General features: G+C 49.4%; 1 protein-coding gene across 1 annotated transcript; it reads right to left on the bottom strand.

Moving 5' to 3' along the window:
- Positions 1-2,679: 2,679 nt before the first annotated feature.
- Positions 2,680-3,823, bottom strand: LOC103629606 (uncharacterized). The gene has a single exon (XM_008650685.4). The coding sequence runs from the start codon at positions 3,731-3,733 to the stop codon at positions 2,801-2,803; it is 933 nt and encodes a 310-aa protein (XP_008648907.2). The 5' UTR covers positions 3,734-3,823; the 3' UTR covers positions 2,680-2,800.
- Between the last annotated feature and the right edge of the window lie 15,802 nt (positions 3,824-19,625).

The raw sequence follows: 19,625 nt of genomic DNA, 5'->3' as shown, positions 1-19,625 counted from the left end.
TGGGCTCGGTCGAGGCAAGATCGTGTCCCTTGAGTGGACCGAGCCTTGACTTAATCGCACCCATCAGGCCTTTGTAGCAATACTTCCAGATGTTAATACTTCCTTTACTCCTTATTGGTAACCCCAACTCCTACTGACCAACTCTCTAAAATCAGGTTTTTATGCCAGAGTAACTCATATCTAAAAGTAGTGACATGTTTCTTCGTATCCTCGGTGCTTAACATCAAAGGAACATGGTATGAAAGATATCTGTTAAGCCCTCTAACCATAGAATCACTGTATAATAAATCCCAATCAGGGCTCACTAGAAATCTGTCAAGTTTTTCAAAAGTGGGAGGATTTCTATTATTGGACCTTCCTGTCGGTCAGATCTAACTCAATCAGACCATGATGGTCAATGATGGCATTAAAAAGGAGTGTCCATCTCTTGGCAACACAAGACTTGTTTTTGTCATCAGTACTCCTCAAGATGTTAAAGTCACCACCCAGCAAAATGGGACCCTTACAGTGGGAGCAAGTGGCAGCTAACTCGCTTAAGAAACCACTAGTCGGTTACCCGTGCATTGTGACGGCTCACAACAATACCCACGTAAATTATTCACCAAAAAGATCTCAAGATTTTTTATTGATTGTCTTTGGTCTTCGCATAATATTTTTTATGAACGCATGGGTACCATAGGCAGCAAATCAGAGACCCCCATCCCTCGCCTCCCCCACTTCCAAGGTTTCGTAGAGCAGCAGGAGAAGAGAAGAGGCGGACATACCTGTTTGTTGCTGAAGAAGGACACGACGAAGACCTAGGCATCTGGAGGCGACATAGGTAGTATATCGCTAGATATATAGGGAGAGAGCACGCAAGTAGAGAAAGAAGCTCAGCCAGAGCAGCTGCAAACCGAGAGGCACCCGCACCAGGCATCAATCCGAGAAGGGCGAGAGAATGCGAGTGTCTTTCCAGACCTGGACCCGCCGAAGCGACACAACACCACCACCAACTCCGTAGCATATGCCGATTGCTGCCACACTATGGGCCTTGGTTGTCCAATATCTCAGACCTGGACTCATCATCGCCAAGATAACCTAAGCGTGGCAGGCGCCACCATGTCCTCCTCGACGGCACGCATGGAGAAAGGCCAGGAGCATGACCGACTCGCGCCGTACCCGCGTCGACGAGCGTCGGTCGGCTCACAGCTGCGACCGTGGGCGGGGGCAGCAGGTTGGGGAGGAAGAAAAGGGCGAAGGCCGGGAAGACGAACGTGACGTCCGACGACGGCGAAAACGAGGGTGTGCGCATGATGTGAAACGTCCTCATGGACGTGCAATAGCCATTGCGCGAGTCGGTGCCGAGGCTGGTGTCGGACGAATACGGGGAGGAGGCGCATGCTCCTACGCCCTCTGCCGAGAATAGGATGGCGCGGAAGTGGATGCATGAGGGGAGAGAGAAAAGAAGTAGAATGGTGAACGAGTTGGTGGCAACTGAGGCGAGGACCATCGTTATCGTGCGGAGGTATAGATGGCCAAATGTGCCATGTCTGGCGAGCCGGCCCGAGGCACGACCCATTTAATAGTGCTTGGGCCAACCCGGCACGAGCGTCGTGCGGTTCTTGGGCCGTAGCCTCGGCCCGTAGTGCTGGTCCGGCCCGACACAATTATTTTTTATTTTACAAAAAATCATATATACATATATACAATTTATATTTAATATTATAAACACCTGAGCATGATGTTCTACATGTTAGACAGCTTTACCCAGTGTCTCTCGCCCTTTTTCAATCATGTGTGGGTTCAAACCCCACATCCCGCACCTTTTTTTAACATTTTATGTTGAGTTGATTTGGAAGAAATGTAGGAACTTTTTTTGTAAAGGTCCAAGAAATATTTTTATTCTTGTGATGGACCACACACACTATCATGAAGTATTTGGTTTGAATGTTAGAGATTTCAAAAGTGTCAGAATTAAAACCCACTAGCAATTGTAGTGGATGGTGAAGTGAAACGGAGAGAGATCTTTCGAATGCCCATTTGTCCTCTAGCCCAAGCTGCTCTCTGGATGTCTGAACATGGATGCATGGCATTGGCGCGTTTTCCTTCACTTGAGATTTCCTTCATTCGGGCTTGGAGCATGAAAATTCTAGATGCTTAAACTCACGTGTGTGCCATCCACGTTCATAAATTAGCATTTCCATTCCATATGCTTAAACTTATGTACGTTTCGGTGTCACTCAAGGCTCCCTGACATGAGCTATTCTTTCGGGGCTGCAGTGGCCATGATGTCACATGTGTATGCGTTTGCAAAAACAGAATTGTGAAATGGTAAGCCAACTTAAAAATTCCAGAGAGAGGAAATTGTTGGCATTCGCTCTTTCTTTTTCTTTTTTGAATACAGACTGTTTCTTTGGAATCTGGAGCGTAGAAATTGTTCTCAGTTGTGCGAAAATGCATGTATAAATCATCGGCCCCTTCTACTCACTTAACCTAGCCCTGTGGAAACGTACTGTTCTTGTGGCACACAGGCGAACAATGCCTGAATGAAGACCGAATAAACTACGCCGGCCGGGATACGGTTTGTGTCTACGTATTTCAGTTGTATTTGACGAACGAACATGGAATTCACTTGCTGTAGTTGGTATGACGTCTGCCTGACTAGCGATGTTTCAGCGAATCCAGTACATGAACCTTATGTGCATCAATGAGCAATTTCTCTTGGACAGTTAGTATCAGGATAAAATTTGCTATGTCCCGGCGCTGATGATCCACGACATCAAAATGCACAATAATGGTCACCCAAAAATAAGATCCGGCCCTATAGCACGCGAGGAGGCCGAGAACACCTGACGCCTGACGAGGTCCTACATCCTATCGCACGATGGGACGCATGCATCTTCCATTGCTCCTCCTCCAGCAGCTTCCCCTCTTCCTCCCTGATGGTATGGATGCTGTGCCGACGCTTGACTCCATCGGCTTCTTGGTAACTCTCTCGTAGCTTGCGTTTTGTAGCCTCCATCTTCTCGCTCTCGGCGACGGCCGGCTTCTTGGTCTCACTTATGTTCTTCTGTTGATTCGATAGAATTGCTGCGGGAGGAAGCGTCTTCGTTGGCGGAACATAATGGTGCTTCTTGTGTTCCTCGGCGGTGGGAAGCGTCGTTGCTGGTGGTACGTGCGCCTTCTTGTTGTGTACCTCGACAGCGGTAGCGATGGAAATCATCTTTGCTGGTGGTATGTCCGGCTTCTTGTTGTGTACCTCAGCAGCAGCGGGAAGCATCTTGGCAGACGGTACGTGCACCTTGTCGACGGCAGCGCGCGGGAGCGGGATCTGATCAGCAGAGAGATTGTCGAGTTTCTTCTTCACCGCTACAGCAGTGGCGAAGGAGGCTTCGACGGCTACCCTCCACCCGCGCACGACGTCGCGCGCGAGGCTCCGGATCCGGGACGACCCGTGGCTCCCGAGGGCGCCGACGGTCCTCGCCAGCTCGGTGGACGCCAGCAGGTCGTGCGGGACGGGCGCGACCAGCAGCGTCTTGAGGGATTCGACCATGACGTCGTCGAGCACGGCGCAGAGCTGCTCGGCCACGCCGTCATCCGTGGCGCCGCGGAGCAGCACGACGATCTCGCCACGCACGTCACGATACTCGGCGCGCGGGTAGCCGCATGCCTCGATCGCGCCGTCGATCGCCTGGAAAGCGCTGTAGAAAGGCTTCCACCTCCGCAGGGGAAGCCCGCTCTGCTCGTTGGCCATGGTAGCGGCTGCGGGCAGGCCGGCCGGCTGCGGGTAGGGTCGGCGTATGCGAGCAAGCGCGGCGTATGCGAACGGTGGACGAGCGGGTGCAAGAACTGGAGATTAGATGGGGAGAGTTGGAGACTTGGCGCGCCTTATTATATAGAACAAGCCGACGGAGTCCGACTCGGGTTTGCGTGACGATAACTACTCATCCTTTCCGATTTCCACGCTCATCTGCATTAAAAAATAAATCTCAGTCGCTGATCATTAAAAAAGGCTCAGATTTAATATGCATATACGTGCACTAGATGCATCACGTGCATTTGATTTGATGCGTTTGAAAGGCTCAGATTTCCACGTGCACCGACCCTAGCCATATCGGCTGGGGTACATTCCTGCTGTACTAACTAGCACAAGCGCGCCCGCGAGATAAGATCCTTCAGCTCTCAAACCGTTCGTAACTTTCTAAAATGAAAAACTCATGAAATCGCCGTTAAAAGTAATTTATTTTATCTCCATTTATTTTATACATTTCTATTAACCATTTAGATGTAACATATTATTACCAGTGTGGTCTATTTATCATATTTTTTTCCAATTTTTTATAACCATTTTCAAAGTTTCAAAGTCTTGCACTATCGGACTCGCCTTCTTTGGCGAGTGTCCTAGCTGTTGGGTTGGTAGACATGTTATCGGCAAATGATTTTTGATGAGTACTTTTTTCGAGCACTCAGCAAACACTTTACTTAGTGTTACATGTTTTTTGAATGGTGTGATTCGAACTCGTAACATCTTTCGCGCGGATAACCTACTCTACCACTACACTACTACATCAATTATGTTTATATTACGTTTTTATTTCTCGTGTATTATAACAAACCAAGAGTAATTTGATTATTAGAGGTACTAAATTAATTCAATTGAAAATGTTGCCAACTATAAAGTTGCACAACTTTTCAAGATTTACAACTTTTATTTTGATAGTTTCTACATCCGAGGCTGTTTACAAAATTATATTTTCAAATTTGGAAACTTCAAATGAATTTTTCTATGATAAGATGATTTTAAATCAAAATTTGTCAACTACAAAGTTACATTACATTTCGAGATCTACAACTTTTATTTTGATGGTTTTTCCATCCGAGATAGTTTGAAAAATTCAAACATAATTTTGCATGACAATATGATTTCAAACCAAAACATTGTCAACCGCAAAGTTTCATAACTTTTTAAGACCTACCACTTTCATGTTGGTGGTTTTTCCATTCAAGGTCGTTTTCAAAATTCAAAATTTAATTTTTTAAAATTCAGACGTAGTTTTCGCTAACAAGATAACTTCAAATGAAAAGGTTGCCAACTATAAAATTCTATAACTTCTCAAGATTTACAAACTTTATTTTGGTTGTTTCGTCATTTGTTCATCCTATATGATGGTTCTAACATTATTCACAAATTATGTACATCTCTTTTGTAGTTTCATAAATTACGAGAGAAATATAGGTTTTATGAACAAATTTACTTTTATTTTGTTATATGAAGAAATGATCAAAATATAAAAATTGTACATCTTGATGAGTTATACAAATTTGTAGTTGAAAACTTTTCATTTGAATTAATTTACTGCTTCAAAATGTGATTTTTAAATTATCTTTGTCTAGTGTTAAAAAAACACTCGATACAGAAGCTCTTTGACTAGTGTCAAAAAAAAGCAGTCAGCAAAAAAATTCTTTGTCGAGTGTCAAAAATAAAACACTCGGCAAAGAGTTCCTTTGTCGAGTGTTTTTTTACCGAGGTATTTTTGCTTCGCACTAGACAAAGAGTTTCTTTGCCGAGTGCCCGAAAGAAAACACTCGGTAAATTATTTGACACTCGGCAAAGAGCCAAACTCCGGTAGTGTTGGACGATTTCTTTTAAAAACAGCTAGAAAATTGATATTGGTCTGGTCCGTTAACGAGAAACCAGACCGGTTTTCGACCGGTTTTGTATGTCCCACCCAAAACCTGTACTCAACAGTGGATCAAGTATTGCCTCTTTTGGAATTTTTTGTAACTACAAACGTGGAATGAACCTATCGAATTCTTTTTGCGATAATACGGTTGAATCCATTTTGATCATGCACTTTATAGTCGATGGATCTCCATGCCATGGAGTATTTGGCTGTTTATTTGCAACTGTCCCTAACTATTTCACTAAACGACAATACATTGTTCCTTCCCGTCGTATCACACACGGAGAAGGTTGGTGGCATTCTCTACATCCACTAGCCTAGTCTGGCAGCACTAACAACTTAGTAGTAGTAGTCGTAGTCATCGTTGTTCCAGTTGAGGAATCGCCTTACAGCTCCGACAATGGCGCCCAGCGCCACGAAGAGGACGAGCGTGTCGAAGACACCGCCGACCCCGACGGCCACGCTCGGACCGGGGGCGAACAAGGAGAACTGCAACCACCCGTAGTCGTATCCGTAGGCGCCGAAAAACTAGCCCCGTAGCCATATCCACCTCGGCACCACCGACTGCGGGTTGATGTAGATGCACAACATCACTGTATAACATTTTTGGCGACCAGGTTTATTTTCGGCGGCCAGGGCGTAGCCGCCGAAAATAGTGTTATTTTCGGCGGCCACAGACATAGCCACCGAAAATAGCGTATTTAAAATCGTCGGTGTCTCCTTCTCTGTTCTCTATCTTTCTCTCTCGCTCATTCTATATTCCACTCTGCGCCGTAGACACCAGCCCTCGCCGCGCCGTAGACGCCCGCCCCCGCTGTGCTGTCGACGCCCGCCGTTGCCGCCCCCACGGGGCGCCGCCCACCTCTGCCGCCACGGCCCGCCCGCGCCCCGCCGCCAAGCAGCGCCGCCCGCGCCCTGCCGACGCGCCGCCCGCAGGCCCCTGACGCCACCGACGCGCCGCCGGTCACGTTCGCCGTCGTCCTCGGCTCCCGTCGACCTTGGCTCCCATTAAGGTTATTTTTTGCGTATTTTATTTTGTATTTTCGGCGGCCTTTTATTTAATTGCCGCCGAAATTAGTATATTTTTGTAATTGTGTTTGTTGATTAGTGTGTTTGATTAATATTATTGTTTAGTTCGAGGCATATTGTATATGTGTTATATGTGTAGGGAAGGCATATGTGGTATATGTGGTTCATTAATGTATTAGTGGTATATGTGTTTGTTGATTAGTGCGTGCGATTAGTATTATTGTTTAGTTCGAGGCATATTGTATATGTGGTATATGTGGTTTAGGGAAGGCATATGTGGTATATGTGGTTCATTCTTATATTGTTTAGTGGCAGCGAGGTTATGCTGCTGAAAGTTTTTTTGGGTCCTGCTAGCTTGATGTGGGTTTAGAACCTATCCTTGCCAATACATGTAGGACCGATACACTTGACGAAGTTGAATAATGTTTTCACGATGTGGTTCGGTTTAACATTCTCATGCATGGCTGAAGATCGTGCATGGATGTACAGTGGTTGGAGTAGGAATGGACGTCATTCTGATGATTGGGTAGCCAATACCAAAGATTTTGTGGACCACATATTCTCCTTGTCATTAACCGGCACTATCAGATGCCCTTGTAGGTGGCACGAAAACAATATATTTCTTAATAAGGAAAGAGTTAGCCTAGATCTTTGTCAGTTTGAATTTATGCCCGGATATGAGGTGTGGGAACATCATGGTGAGGTAGTACCCAACCGGAATGTAGAAGAGGAGGAAAACAATGATTGGGCTGGCGATGATGCGATGCATGAGATTCTAGATTCGCTATGTCCAGAATTAAACCTAAGCTCCGAGGATCCTGCCACACCAGAGGTTTCCAGAATTTTTAAAATACTAAAAGACTCTAAAGAGCCGTTGCATGAACACATAGATGTGAGTATCCTCGCTTTTGTTACTCGGCTCGTGGCCATTAAGTCCAAGTATTTTTTTTCTCGAACAATTGTTACAATGAGATTTTAAAGTTATTAGGAGATGTGCTCCCAAAGCCCAATAAGTTGCCTAAAGACATGTACCATTCATAGACAATCATCAAAGGTCTCGGTATGGATTATGAAAAGATTAATGTGTGCAAAAATAATTGTATGCTTTTCATGAAGGAGCATGCAGGAGAGAAAAAATGTCTGAAATGTGGACAATCTAGATTTGTGGAAGTTGTTAATGATAAGGGTGACAAGGTGATGACAGATGTTGCACATAAGCAGCTCCGCTACTTGCCAATAACTCCTCGAGTGAAACGGTTGTTTCTATCTAAAAAACCGCTATGCATATGTGATGCACAAAGAAGGTGTCCGTGATAATGATGACCTAATCGTGCACCCTTCAGATGGGGATGCATGGAAGGCTCTCGACACGTTTGATCCAGACTTTGCAGCTGATCCGAGGAACGTTCGAATCGGCCTCACGACCGATGGATTCACACCTTTTGGTCAAATGGCATCATCATGCTCATGTTGGCCCGTCTTTGTTATTCCATACAACCTTCCACATTCTCTTTGTATGAAATATGAATTTATTTTTCTTTGCTTAATCATTCCTGGCCCAGACTATCCTGGATAGAACCTCAATGTCATGTTAAAACCCTTAATTGAAGAGTTGAAGGAGATTTGGAAAGAAGTTGAAACATACGATGTTTTAAAAAAACAGATATTCAAACTTCGAGTTGCGTATTTGTGGTCGGTGCATGACTTCATGGAGTATGCTATTTTAACCGGTTGGAGTACACATGGTAGATTGACATGTCCATATTGTGGTTCTGATACAGATTGCTTCCGTCTTGCTCATGGTGGAAAGATCACTTACTTCGATTGTCATCGACGCTGGTTGCCCAGGAAACACCCCTTTAGGAGCGAGAAGAAAACTTTATAAAGAACACCATGGTCACCAAAGGACCGCCTAAATGTCTTAACGCAGCAGAAATATATGCTCAGCTGGACAACCTTGTCCTAAATGAAAAGGGGGACAAGTACGAAGGATTCAGAGTGGACCACAATTGGACACATATATGTGGTCTCTGGGAGCTCCCTTATATGTCATCATTGATTCTTGTGCAACATTAATGTCATGCACCAAGAAAGTAATGTTGCTGAAGCCCTCATACACACTTGCATGCATTTTGAAAAAACAAAGGACGATCTGAAAGCTCGAAGTGATCTAGCAATGCTTTGTGACAGACCAACCCAAGTGCTCAATGACAACGGCAAGCCGCCACGTGCCTTGTTCTATCTTACCTCTAAAGACAAGATCGAGGTAATGAGATGGATGGAAAAAAAAATTAAATTTCCCGATGGTTATGCTGTGGGCTTGAAAAGAGCTGTGAATTTGAAAATGGGAAAACTAACTGGGTTAAAGAGCCATGACTTCCATATATTAATGGAGAGGATTATCCCTGTCATGTTTCGTGCTTACATGCTCGACGCCATGTGGCAAGCAATAGCTGAGCTAAGTTATTTACTTATTTCTACAGGCAGATTTGTGCCAAAGAAATAAGTAAAAATATGATGGAGAAGTTGGAGAAAGAAATACCAGTGTTGTTATGCAAGGTAGAAAAAATATTCCCACCTGGATTCTTCAATCCGATGGAGCATCTACTTATTCACATTCCATATGAGGCAAAGGTTGGTGGACCTGTACAATATAGGTGGATGTATCACATTGAACGTGCACTCAAAAACCCACGAGGCATGGTTTGAAATAAGGCTAGAGTAGAAAGATGCGTCGCTGAAGCTTTTTTGCTAAAGGAGGTTTCATACTTCACGACTGTGTATTTCGCAGAGGAACATAATGTCTATGCTGCGACCATGCGATACAATGTCGATGAGGAACCTCCTGTCAGTGATCTCAACATTTTCCAATGGAGAGGCACAAGTACTAGTAAGGGCACGTTCTACCACCTTAGCATGGATGAAAGAATGTCTGCATTGCTATACATGTACTCGAATATGGAAGAGATGGAGCCATATTTCATGTAAGTCTTTATTTTGCCCCATAATTTCTTTGCCAAGGAGCCATATTTAATTACTTATTTGTCGTACAGTAAGTTTGGCAAGGAAAATTGGACTTATTCCCATCAGCCTACAAGCAAACAACTAGATATGATGCGACGACATGGGAGGCAAGGAAGACCTAATTTTGTTGACTGGTTTCGGGAGCATGTAAACTCTTTATATTCCTTACTTTGATGTAATTTAGCCTTTTACGTGAGGTAGTCATTTTAACTGTATATTATTTGCAGTGCATAAAGACTCCTAACATACACGAGGACTTGAGACAACTATCTTATGGGACGGTGAATTGCAGAACCTTTGGTCGATACGATGTGAATGGCTTCCATTTTCGTTCAGACCAATTTGAAAAGTCTCGTTAGCGTGCAGCCACACGTAACACTGGAGTTCTGACTAGGGCACTCGATGCACTTGGAAGAGAAACTAATTATTATGGCATCATTCAAAACATCCTAGAGTTTAATTTTGCAGGGAACAAAACTTTGAAATTAGTACTCTTTCTATGTGATTGGTTTGACAGCAATAATGGGATTAGACAAAGTCAATATGGCATAACTGAAGTAAAGCACAAGGAACGACTTTGAGGCCATGATAATTTTATCCTTGCACATAAGTGCGAGCAGGTCTACTATATGTCGTACCCAAATCCGAAGTTTAAAGCATGGTGGGTAGTTCACAAGGTGAACCGTAGGGAACGTTTTACATACTCCTGCACTGCTGGTTATCAATTCGAAGACGAACATGGCGATGATGTTTATCAAGAAGAAGAATTGCCAACCACTTTTACTATCGATGAGGGTGTTACACTGAACTCACTAGTCGGAGACCGTAACGATGTCACTACTGATGAGTGTGTTGCACCAAAGCAAAAATGAAATCCAAGGAACAAAAAAGCCACATTGCGAGCTTTGGATCCTTGCACTAGCTGGTCACACTTCGCACTAGCTCCACATGCTACATATGGAACAGCTCAAGGCGTCGTCAAGCACGACTTTTGGGTAAGAGTAATGTTTCAAACTAACATTTTATGATTTGTTTCAAACTAAATTTATTTTCGATGTTGGATAGAGACGCTATCGTGTGGAACCTGAGGCTCAAGAGCATGCAGACCGAGTATTAGAGAAAAATGCGAAGAAGGTGTGTAGGGATGCATTTTCCAATGCTCGTCTACACGTTGTGAACGCGTACATGAAGCGCCGAGGGCATTTTATCAACAACTTTCGACAATATTTGGATGTCTACTTGACTGTAGAACAGTACATTGAGGTAAAAATCTAATTTAGCAGCTCATTTAGATGTGAATGTAATTTTGAGCTAACGCTTTAGATGCAGGTAACTCTTCCATGGATGGAACACCGGTCGCAGGCTTACAAGGCTTTGTGTGTGATATGGGCTTTTCTAGAGTGGATTGAGAAGTCAAACAGGAATCGACATAGGAAGATACATCAGCAGGACGAGGACGATGATGAGGTCGTAGTCAACCATACCTATGGGCTGATGGACACATTCGGTTGGCGAAGCGAATGGTGAGTATGTAGTATTCTGTTTTACTCAGAAATGAAACCGGTTTAAACTCATATATTTGCAGAAGGCTCAAACTGGAGTTGTCCCGAGCCCAATCAATGTTTATAGGAGAGGGCATAGAGCGAAAAACAGTGAAACCTCCGATGAGCTATGTAGTCAAGCGATCGTTGAGCGTATGATTAGTTGTTGTTAGGATTAATGTTTTCTTGCCATATAGCTATAAATTACATGTGTGCTGAACCTTCATATTGTATTGCAGGAGACATAAGAGCAGGAGATGGTTAGGAAGTATGGAGAAGACTACGATTGGCGAGGAGCGCCTACCATCGACTTTGAAGTTGTGCATTCTATTGGAGGAAAGGCGCATGGACGGTATTAACTTGTGAATTTTTTCAATAATATTGAAACTGTCGGTACCGAGAATCAGGGGTACCCTCTTCTACGGTATGAAGGTGCTGCACCCGTACGACACCTCCAGGTCATACGGAGAGCGGCACCCGACCCCACCACATGGGAAGAACTAGGGGCACCATGTGGCAAGGAAAGATAATACGTCCCGTGGTGCATCGATGGGTCCGGACCTCCGAGGGACACCGGACCCCTGTGCGAACGGGTCCGGAGCTCCCAAGAAGGCATGTCGGGTCCCTCGAGTAAGGTTCAGTCCTTGGCAAGGTCTCAGGACGAGGAGGACCCCGGCATGAGTAGGGGTCCGGTGCCGGCACGTGTCCAGGCCTTGCCTTACGTTCCCCGCTCAGGCGGAGGCCCGCTGCTGCCGCGTGGCTTGTGGTCCGTGACATAAGCCAATGGGTCGAACCTGACACAAGGCCCATGCAGCCATGCAGCCTTTGCATTTATTATGGAGAGGACGCGCCGTCTGCCACCACACTGACGAGCGACGTGCCCTCTCAGCATTTAATGTGCCCTGTCCAATCCGCTGGCAGACGGTGTCAGGGTCATCCATCAGACGGCGTGCCTGTCTAGTCTACTGGCGAACAGTGCGCCCGTGCCGAGCGGCGCACTGTACTCACCTTCCCTTCTACAAGAAGCTTCCCTTACACGCCGAGGATACGGAGATCTCGGGTGACAAGACACAAGGGGATTGCCCCAGCAGCAAACATTTGTGGCTCCAAGCGTTATATTCTTTATGTCCCTGGGCCCACATGTCGGGGCCCAGTACCTTTGTGCATGCCCCCCTTCAGCTATAAAAGGGGAGGCATGCAACGTTACATACAGGCTCAATCTTTTAGATCCCACCTTAGACTCACAAGCTCATACAAGCTCACAAGCAATACATCACACAGTGGAGTAGGGTATTACGCTCCGGTGGCCCGAACCACTCTAAAACCTCGTGTGTTCTTGTGTTCTTCCCGTTTTCCTAACCAACAAGCAAAACGCCTAAGCCCCTCCTCATCTTAGGATTTAGGGCGGGTGCACTCCGCCACCCGGCCGGAGATTTGCTCTCCGACATTTGGCGCGCCAGGTAGGGGCCAGGCATTAGGTTTTTGTTGTTTCCTTGACCAAGCATGATGGTGCAGATCATTGAGCACCGTGTCGAGACTTCGGTAGACTTCGCGGTGGAGGGAGAAGCTACTTCCTCCACACCGCAGGTTCCCAGTCGCCCAGTGCCAGGCACTACTGTTGTGCATGCCGCACGGCAGCACACGGCTGCGCAAACATCCCAGACTCCATCGAGGGCATCTCCGGGGGCGTTGTCGGCGGCCAGGGAGTTGTTGCGACACCCTCCGAGCTCCACGGCCTCACTGGGGGCCATGAAGCAATGGCGGGACGACGTCGACTGACTACTCGGTATGGCACACTCTACCTCGACCAGGTCGAGGACGCGGTCATCCCGACGCCAACACGAGGCGTCAACGTCTGTGCGCTCGCCTCAGTAAGGGGCGCACAGACCAACGACCTCCGGGCAGAACTCAACCGCAGGCGTGCGGGAGAGGATGCCCGGGTATCTTTGGAAAGGGCGCGCGAGCGCCGCCAAAACATCGACGGTCGCAACCTCGATCAAGACTTCGCTGCAGTTGCGCCACAGACACCAATGGGTACCCGGTCCCAAACGGGTGTCCCCTTGGCCGGTGTGGGCTGTGCCGCTCTTGCGGATCATCTCCGCGCGGCGTCATGGCCACCCAAGTTCCGGCCGCACCTGCCAGAAAAGTACGATGGAACATCGAACCCGTCGGAGTTCCTGTAGGTGTACGTTACCGCCATCACAGCAGCAGGTGGAAACACCGCTGTGATGGCAACGTACTTTCATGTGGCCTTGTCTGGACCTGCCCAGACCTAGCTCATGAACCTCACCCCAGGATCAGTCTATTCCTGGGAGGAGCTCTGCGCGCGGTTCGTTGCGAACTTCGCCAGCGCTTACCAGCAGCACGGTGTGGAGGCCCACCTCCATGCGGTGAGGCAAGAGCCCAGGGAGACCCTCCGGAAGTTCATCTCCCGCTTCACCAAGGTGCGAGGTACTATACCTCGTATTTCTGATGCTTCTATCATCACGGCCTTCTGAGAGGGAGTACGTGATGAAAAAATGTTGGAGAAGTTGGCCACACATGACGTGGAAACTGTCCCCACGCTCTTCGCTCTGGCCGATAAATGCGCCAGAGCCGCCGAGGGAAGTGCATGGCACTTGGCCCCACAAACTGGAGCTGCCCAGTCGGGTGGCTCGGGGGCCGTTCCCCGAGACGGAAAGAAGAAGAAGGACCACGACTACCAGAAGCCGCGGTCCACCGCTCTGGTAGTCGCAGCCGCGACCGGAGGCCAGGGCGACCGCAACAAACGCCCACGGTCGCAGAGGGGTAACAGCGGTTCATGCCCTATGCACCCCAACGGTCGCCACAGCGCCGCGGAGTGCCGCGAGATCATTGACCTTGCAAAACACATCAGTGAGCGGCGCGAGCAGTCTTCCAAAGACGGCTCACCACCTCGTCGCCGACCTGGCAAAGAAAAGGTGGACGACGGCGAGGTGGCCGTGGCTGAGCGGGACCTCGGGTATCAGTCACCCGAGGGGGACCTAAAAGATGTCTTTGCCGGAGGCTCCTACTCCGGTGAAGACAACTAGACAGACCCTAGAGGGACCCCGTGCTCCCCGATCTACGGAGCTGAAGCATGCCTTCCTCCGGAGGTCCTTCTGGATTCCCCATGGGTCCAGGCTGCAGACAGGTACATGCAGAAGTGGCCACAGCCAAAGACGAGGGCTCCCGAGTCAAATGCAGATGGGAACCCAGGGTCGGGACCTAGCCCCACGGCAAGTACCAAACCAAGAAGGGCTCCACAACTCTCCTCCAGCTGGGAAGGACCCTTCGAGGTAACGGGAATGCACCGACCCAAAGGCAGCCATCTAGCTACGACTGGAGGAGTACCTTACCCCGATGCCGAAACATCTCTGTAAGTTCTATCCATAGAGCAAGACTAAGGGGTCGAATCTGTTTCCCTTTTTTGTAACTAGATAACGCATACGTGTACGACAAATCGGTGGGGTCTGTCCCCATAAACCCGGTCTATTGGTCTGCACACATGCATGACGAGTTATAAATAAAAACTACCCCCTCAGTTGTGCCCCTATGATAGATCCACCTCGCTGCTCCATGGTCTTACCTTGCAGTTTTTTTAGATAATACCTTTTATCTAACCCACTCGTTCGGTTCCTATCTGTCCTGACGTTACGACATCCGAATTGAGCAGCCAGGCTTGCAGTCTAGGGCCCCCGATACGAAAGTTGGGAGGCCTGACAGCCTGGGGGTCGGCTCTAGAGAACGGGACCTCGTTCCATGGGGTGGTCCGGAGCCCGTGTAGCCGCTCAGCCTAGTCCCGTACCGTGGGCTTGCACGCTCCACCACTCTGTGACGGGTACCTAGTATTTGGGGCTATAAGTCCTGTGGGTCCGACAACCTCAGGACCGGAGCTAGAGAATGAACATTAGTCTCCTGGGGTGGTCCGGAGCCCGTGCAGCCGCTCAGCCTGGTCCTGTACCATGGGCCTGCACGCTCCACCGCCCTGAGACAAGTGTCCTAGTATCTAGAACCGCGACCCAAGGGGGTCCGACACGCAACTTGGCCACCCGGATTGAAACCTGCGAGTCCCGAGCATGTGTCAAAGGATGGCTAATGTCAGACAGGGAGCCTTATGGGTGTACTACTAACGCTCCCTAGTTGTGTACAGATCCAGATCTCGGCGAGTTTGCCTCCCGAGGGTTGTTGACAATCTTTTCAGATGCGCTGGTATCCAACCTCGACACATTAAGCCTGCATCCCAGGCAGGGGGCCAGGTACTAGGGAGGAGTCAACGATATCACACACAGTAGGAACAAGTTGAAAATAGATAAGTGTTAATACTGCTTAATAAATAGTACTCTTGAGTACCTTACAAAAAGCGAAAGTATTACATCTATTTTCAAGTGGAGCCCTAGTTCCATTTCTACTCTGCAGGTATGAACTACCTCCACACCAGTAAGGGCCGCGGGATAGCTGGCTCCGAGCGGCTCGCCAGCGGAGGCGACCACATCAGCACCGACGGTGGCGGCCACCTCTGCACCGACAACTCGCCAGCAGCGGCGATCACCTCAGCATGTACGCCGCTGCGGAAAGGTCCTCGCCCCTGTATCCCTACGGGGGGCGACAATGAGGCCATTAAAGCCAAAGAGCCGAGGGTCTGGTGGCAGGTGGCGCTGACGGTCTCGCCAGCGGAGGCAACCACCTCTGCAGTGGGTAGCCTCACTAGCGACGGCGACCACATCAGCCCCACCAGCGGAAGCGACCACCTCTGCACCGATGGGCGGCGGCTGCCCCAGCACGTGCGAAGAGGTCCTCGCTCCCATCCTCGCTGCGGGAGTGAGGACAAGACCATCCAAGAACGCCACCACCGCCCCCGCGACGTACGACGTCTTGTACGACCCCCCCGGTGCGGCCGGCGGCGCAGGAGAAGCTGTGGGTGTGGCCGGCCCGCGCACGGCGCGACCGTCGCCTATGCGGTGGACGAACAGCCACGCCCCATCCAAGCGGTAGGAGGCAGCCGGAGGCGGCACCAAAGCCACCCAGGCCGAGGAGCCAGACACACGGCAGCTGATGGCGCCTCAGACGGTCGGCCCCGTGTACCCGGAGTTTGCCTTCTTCACAGGGCTGGCAAACGACCTTCTCCCCCAAATGCTGGAGGAAGAAGCGGGCCGCCAGCCCACGCGGAAGGCGGAGCCCCCACTCGGCTTGCCCTCCTCCCCAGCGCGGATGATGAACATCCTTGAAGCTGAGGGCAGGGGGGAGGCCGCAGCCCGGCTCGCTTCTCTCCACCACAAGGCTGGTAGTCATCCTTGTGGATGACCACCGGCCGGAGGTTGCGACCGGGCTGTGTGATGAAAATCCTTAAAGCCGAATGATGGTGGAAGAGCACCAACCCCCACGGGGTTGCGCTCCTCCAACGATAGCAAGAGGAAGGCAAGATCGGTGGCACAACCACGAGCGCAAGCTCTCTGACGGTGAGGTCGCCGGAAGGGATGGCCTTGACGCGGATCCCTCCAGAGAACACCGGCGCACCCCATCTGGAGGCTCGGAAGGCGGAAGGGCGCGATGGTCGCAAGAGGGGCGAGGCATGTCTACTGCCCGGGAGATCGACCCCTTTTTAAAGGCAGATCTCCCCACTCGCGCCCCCGAAGCATCACGGGCAAAGTCTCCCCAACGTGCACCAAGGTTCCCACCTTATGACACGGGGGCCAAGCCCCACATGTCATATAGACTGACCCAAAGAAGAAGCATGCAACTGCCCCACAGTCACGCACCCCTTCATTTTTGGGGCTACTAGCGGTCAGGAAGGCGAACCACAGCGCAAGGGGCATGCAACCGCCACACGATTAAAGCGCTCCTTCATCTTCGCCGTAACCAGCGGTCAATGAGGCGAACCGCCGCGCAAGAAGCGTACAAACCGCCCCGCGGCTGTGTGCCCCCTCAGCTTCGCTACAACCGGTGGTCCAACACGGGGGCCCAGGCCCACATGTCATGCAACTGGCGCGCCGGTTACCGGGTGCGAAAAAACTGCACCGCCGCTTGCACCAATGCCACGCCTTCTCAGGGCCGTCACGGAAGTCTAAAAAGGTAAATTTTTCAGAATCAGTGCATCGACTCGAGGCACCCCCGCACATGGCCCAATAGTGACATTAAGTACGATGGTCACGGGCCAATCAGCCGTGGGAATAGGCATAGCAGTTGGCATGACCATAGACGGGCCGGCAGTAATTGCATCAACAGGCACGCAGGAGCAGCAGTCCAACCGCCAATCAGACTCTGGTCCCACCTGCATGCTCGCATCCTCCCCTGAGGCGGGCCCAGGGGGCACTGTCGATACCCTGAATCAAGGGTACCCTCTTCTACAGTATGAAGGTGCTGCACTCGTACGACACCTCCAGGTCATACGGAGAGCGGCACCCGACCCCACCACATGGGCAGAACTAGGGGCACCACGTGGCAAGGAAAGATAATACGTCCCGTGGTGCATCGATGGATCCGGACCTCCGAGGGATACCAGACCCCTATGCGAACGGTTCCGGAGCTCCCAAGAAGGCATGCCGGGTCCCTCGAGTAAGGGCCAGGCCTTGGCAAGGTCTCGGGACGAGGAGGACCCCGACTTGAGTAGGGGTCCGGTGCCGGCACGTGTCCAGGCCTTGCCTTACGTTCCCCGCTCAGGCGGAGGCCCACTGCTGTCGCGTGGCTTGTGGTCCGTGACATAAGCCAACGGGCCGAACTTGACACAAGACCCATGCAGCCATGCAACCTTTGCATTTATTATGGAGAGGACTCGCCGCCTGCCACCACGCTGACGAGCGACGTGCCCTCTCGGCATTTAATGCGCCCTGTCCAATCCGCTGGCAGACGATGTCAGGGTCATCCAGCAGACGGCGCGCCTATCTAGTCTACTGGCGAACAATGCGCCCGTGCCGAGCGGCGCACTGTACTCACCTTCCCTTCTACAAGAAGCTTCCCCTGCATGCCGAGGATACGAAGATCTCGGGCGACAGGACACAAGGGGATTGCCCCAACAGCAAACATTTGTGGCTCCAAGCGCTATATTCTTTATGTCCCTGGGCCCACATGTCGGGGCCCAGTACCTTTGTGCATGCCCCTTCAGCTATAAAAGGGGAGGCATGTGACGTTACATACAGGCTCAATCTTTTAGATCCCACCTTAGACTCGCAAGCTCATACAAGCTCACAAGCAATACATCACACAGTGGAGTAGGGTATTACGCTCCGGCGGCCCGAACCACTCTAAAACCTCGTGTGTTCTTGTGTTCTTCCCGTTTTCCTAACCAACAAGCAAAACGCCTAAGCCCCTCCTCATCTTAGGATTTAGGGCGGGTGCACTCCGCCACCCGGCCGGAGATTTGCTCTCCGACAGAAACTATGACCGAATAACTAATTTTCTTGTTTTTCAAGATATTCTAGTTTTACTGGTGTGATCGATTCGACGGAGTTGCGTTCTCATGGAGGCTCTTCGTCGCAGGCGGGTTGTGGTAGCAGCCGTAGTCGGCACTCTGTATCTAGCATGGAGGACGCTATGAGGAAGTTGCAAGAAAGGTTTCGTGAAGAGCTGCGGCAACAACAAATGGCATTCCTCCAACAGCAATCAGAGTACATGGCTGCTTACAACGCACAGACGCAACAAGCAATGAACTCGAGTGTCTTATTTATTCTCAACACGATCGATATTGGTCCGATAACTAATATATTGTATTTGCAACAGTCTCTGTTTCCAGAGCAGGCACAGCAGCAACCATTTGTTTTCCCTCAATTTTAGCCGACGATGCCTCAGTGGGGATTACATGCTCCGCCACCTCCACCTCAGGTTCTTTAATTTAGTTAAGACTTGTCGTTTGTATTAATCTTTCAAATCTTGACTAAACTTGATTTTGTAGGGATCCAGGGTCATGGGCCACAACACGGCACCACCGGTGATACCAGCACTAGGAGGAGCTTATGCAGGGGAGGGAGCTACTACATGAGAGGTTAGTTTGACAAACAATTTGTTTAAATAATGATCATGTAAACATTGTCGTTATTAATGTCTTCTTTTTCTTTAGAATCTAAACCCGTTACACGACTTCGTCAACGAGTTTTTCGCTTCTGGAGGCAGTGGTCACAACTCCGACGACCCTGATATGTTATGGTTTGAGTTTTGTGCCAAATTGTGACTTTGTTTTATGTTGTAATGGACTATTTGTGAATTGTGATGATGTATTTGTGAACTGTGATGTGGTGAACTATTTGTGAACTGTGAACCATTTTGGTAAACTACAATGTGGTTGTGAAGAAGTGTGATACTCTGTGTGTAATTCGGTATTTAATGTTTTTGTCATTTTATTGTGATTATATTGTTGATGAATTTGCTGTTTTTTGCA

The sequence above is a fragment of the Zea mays genome, chromosome 6, assembly GCF_902167145.1.
Source record: "Zea mays cultivar B73 chromosome 6, Zm-B73-REFERENCE-NAM-5.0, whole genome shotgun sequence".
NCBI classification, from domain to species: Eukaryota; Viridiplantae; Streptophyta; class Magnoliopsida; order Poales; family Poaceae; genus Zea; species Zea mays.
The sequence above is the reverse complement of the archived record's forward strand: the minus strand, read 5'-3'. Positions and strand labels throughout refer to the sequence as shown.

Coding starts and splice junctions, on each gene's coding strand:
- LOC103629606 (XM_008650685.4), bottom strand. CDS start 3,733: ATGGCCAACGAGCAGAGCGGGCTTCCCCTGCGGAGGTGGAAGCCTTTC.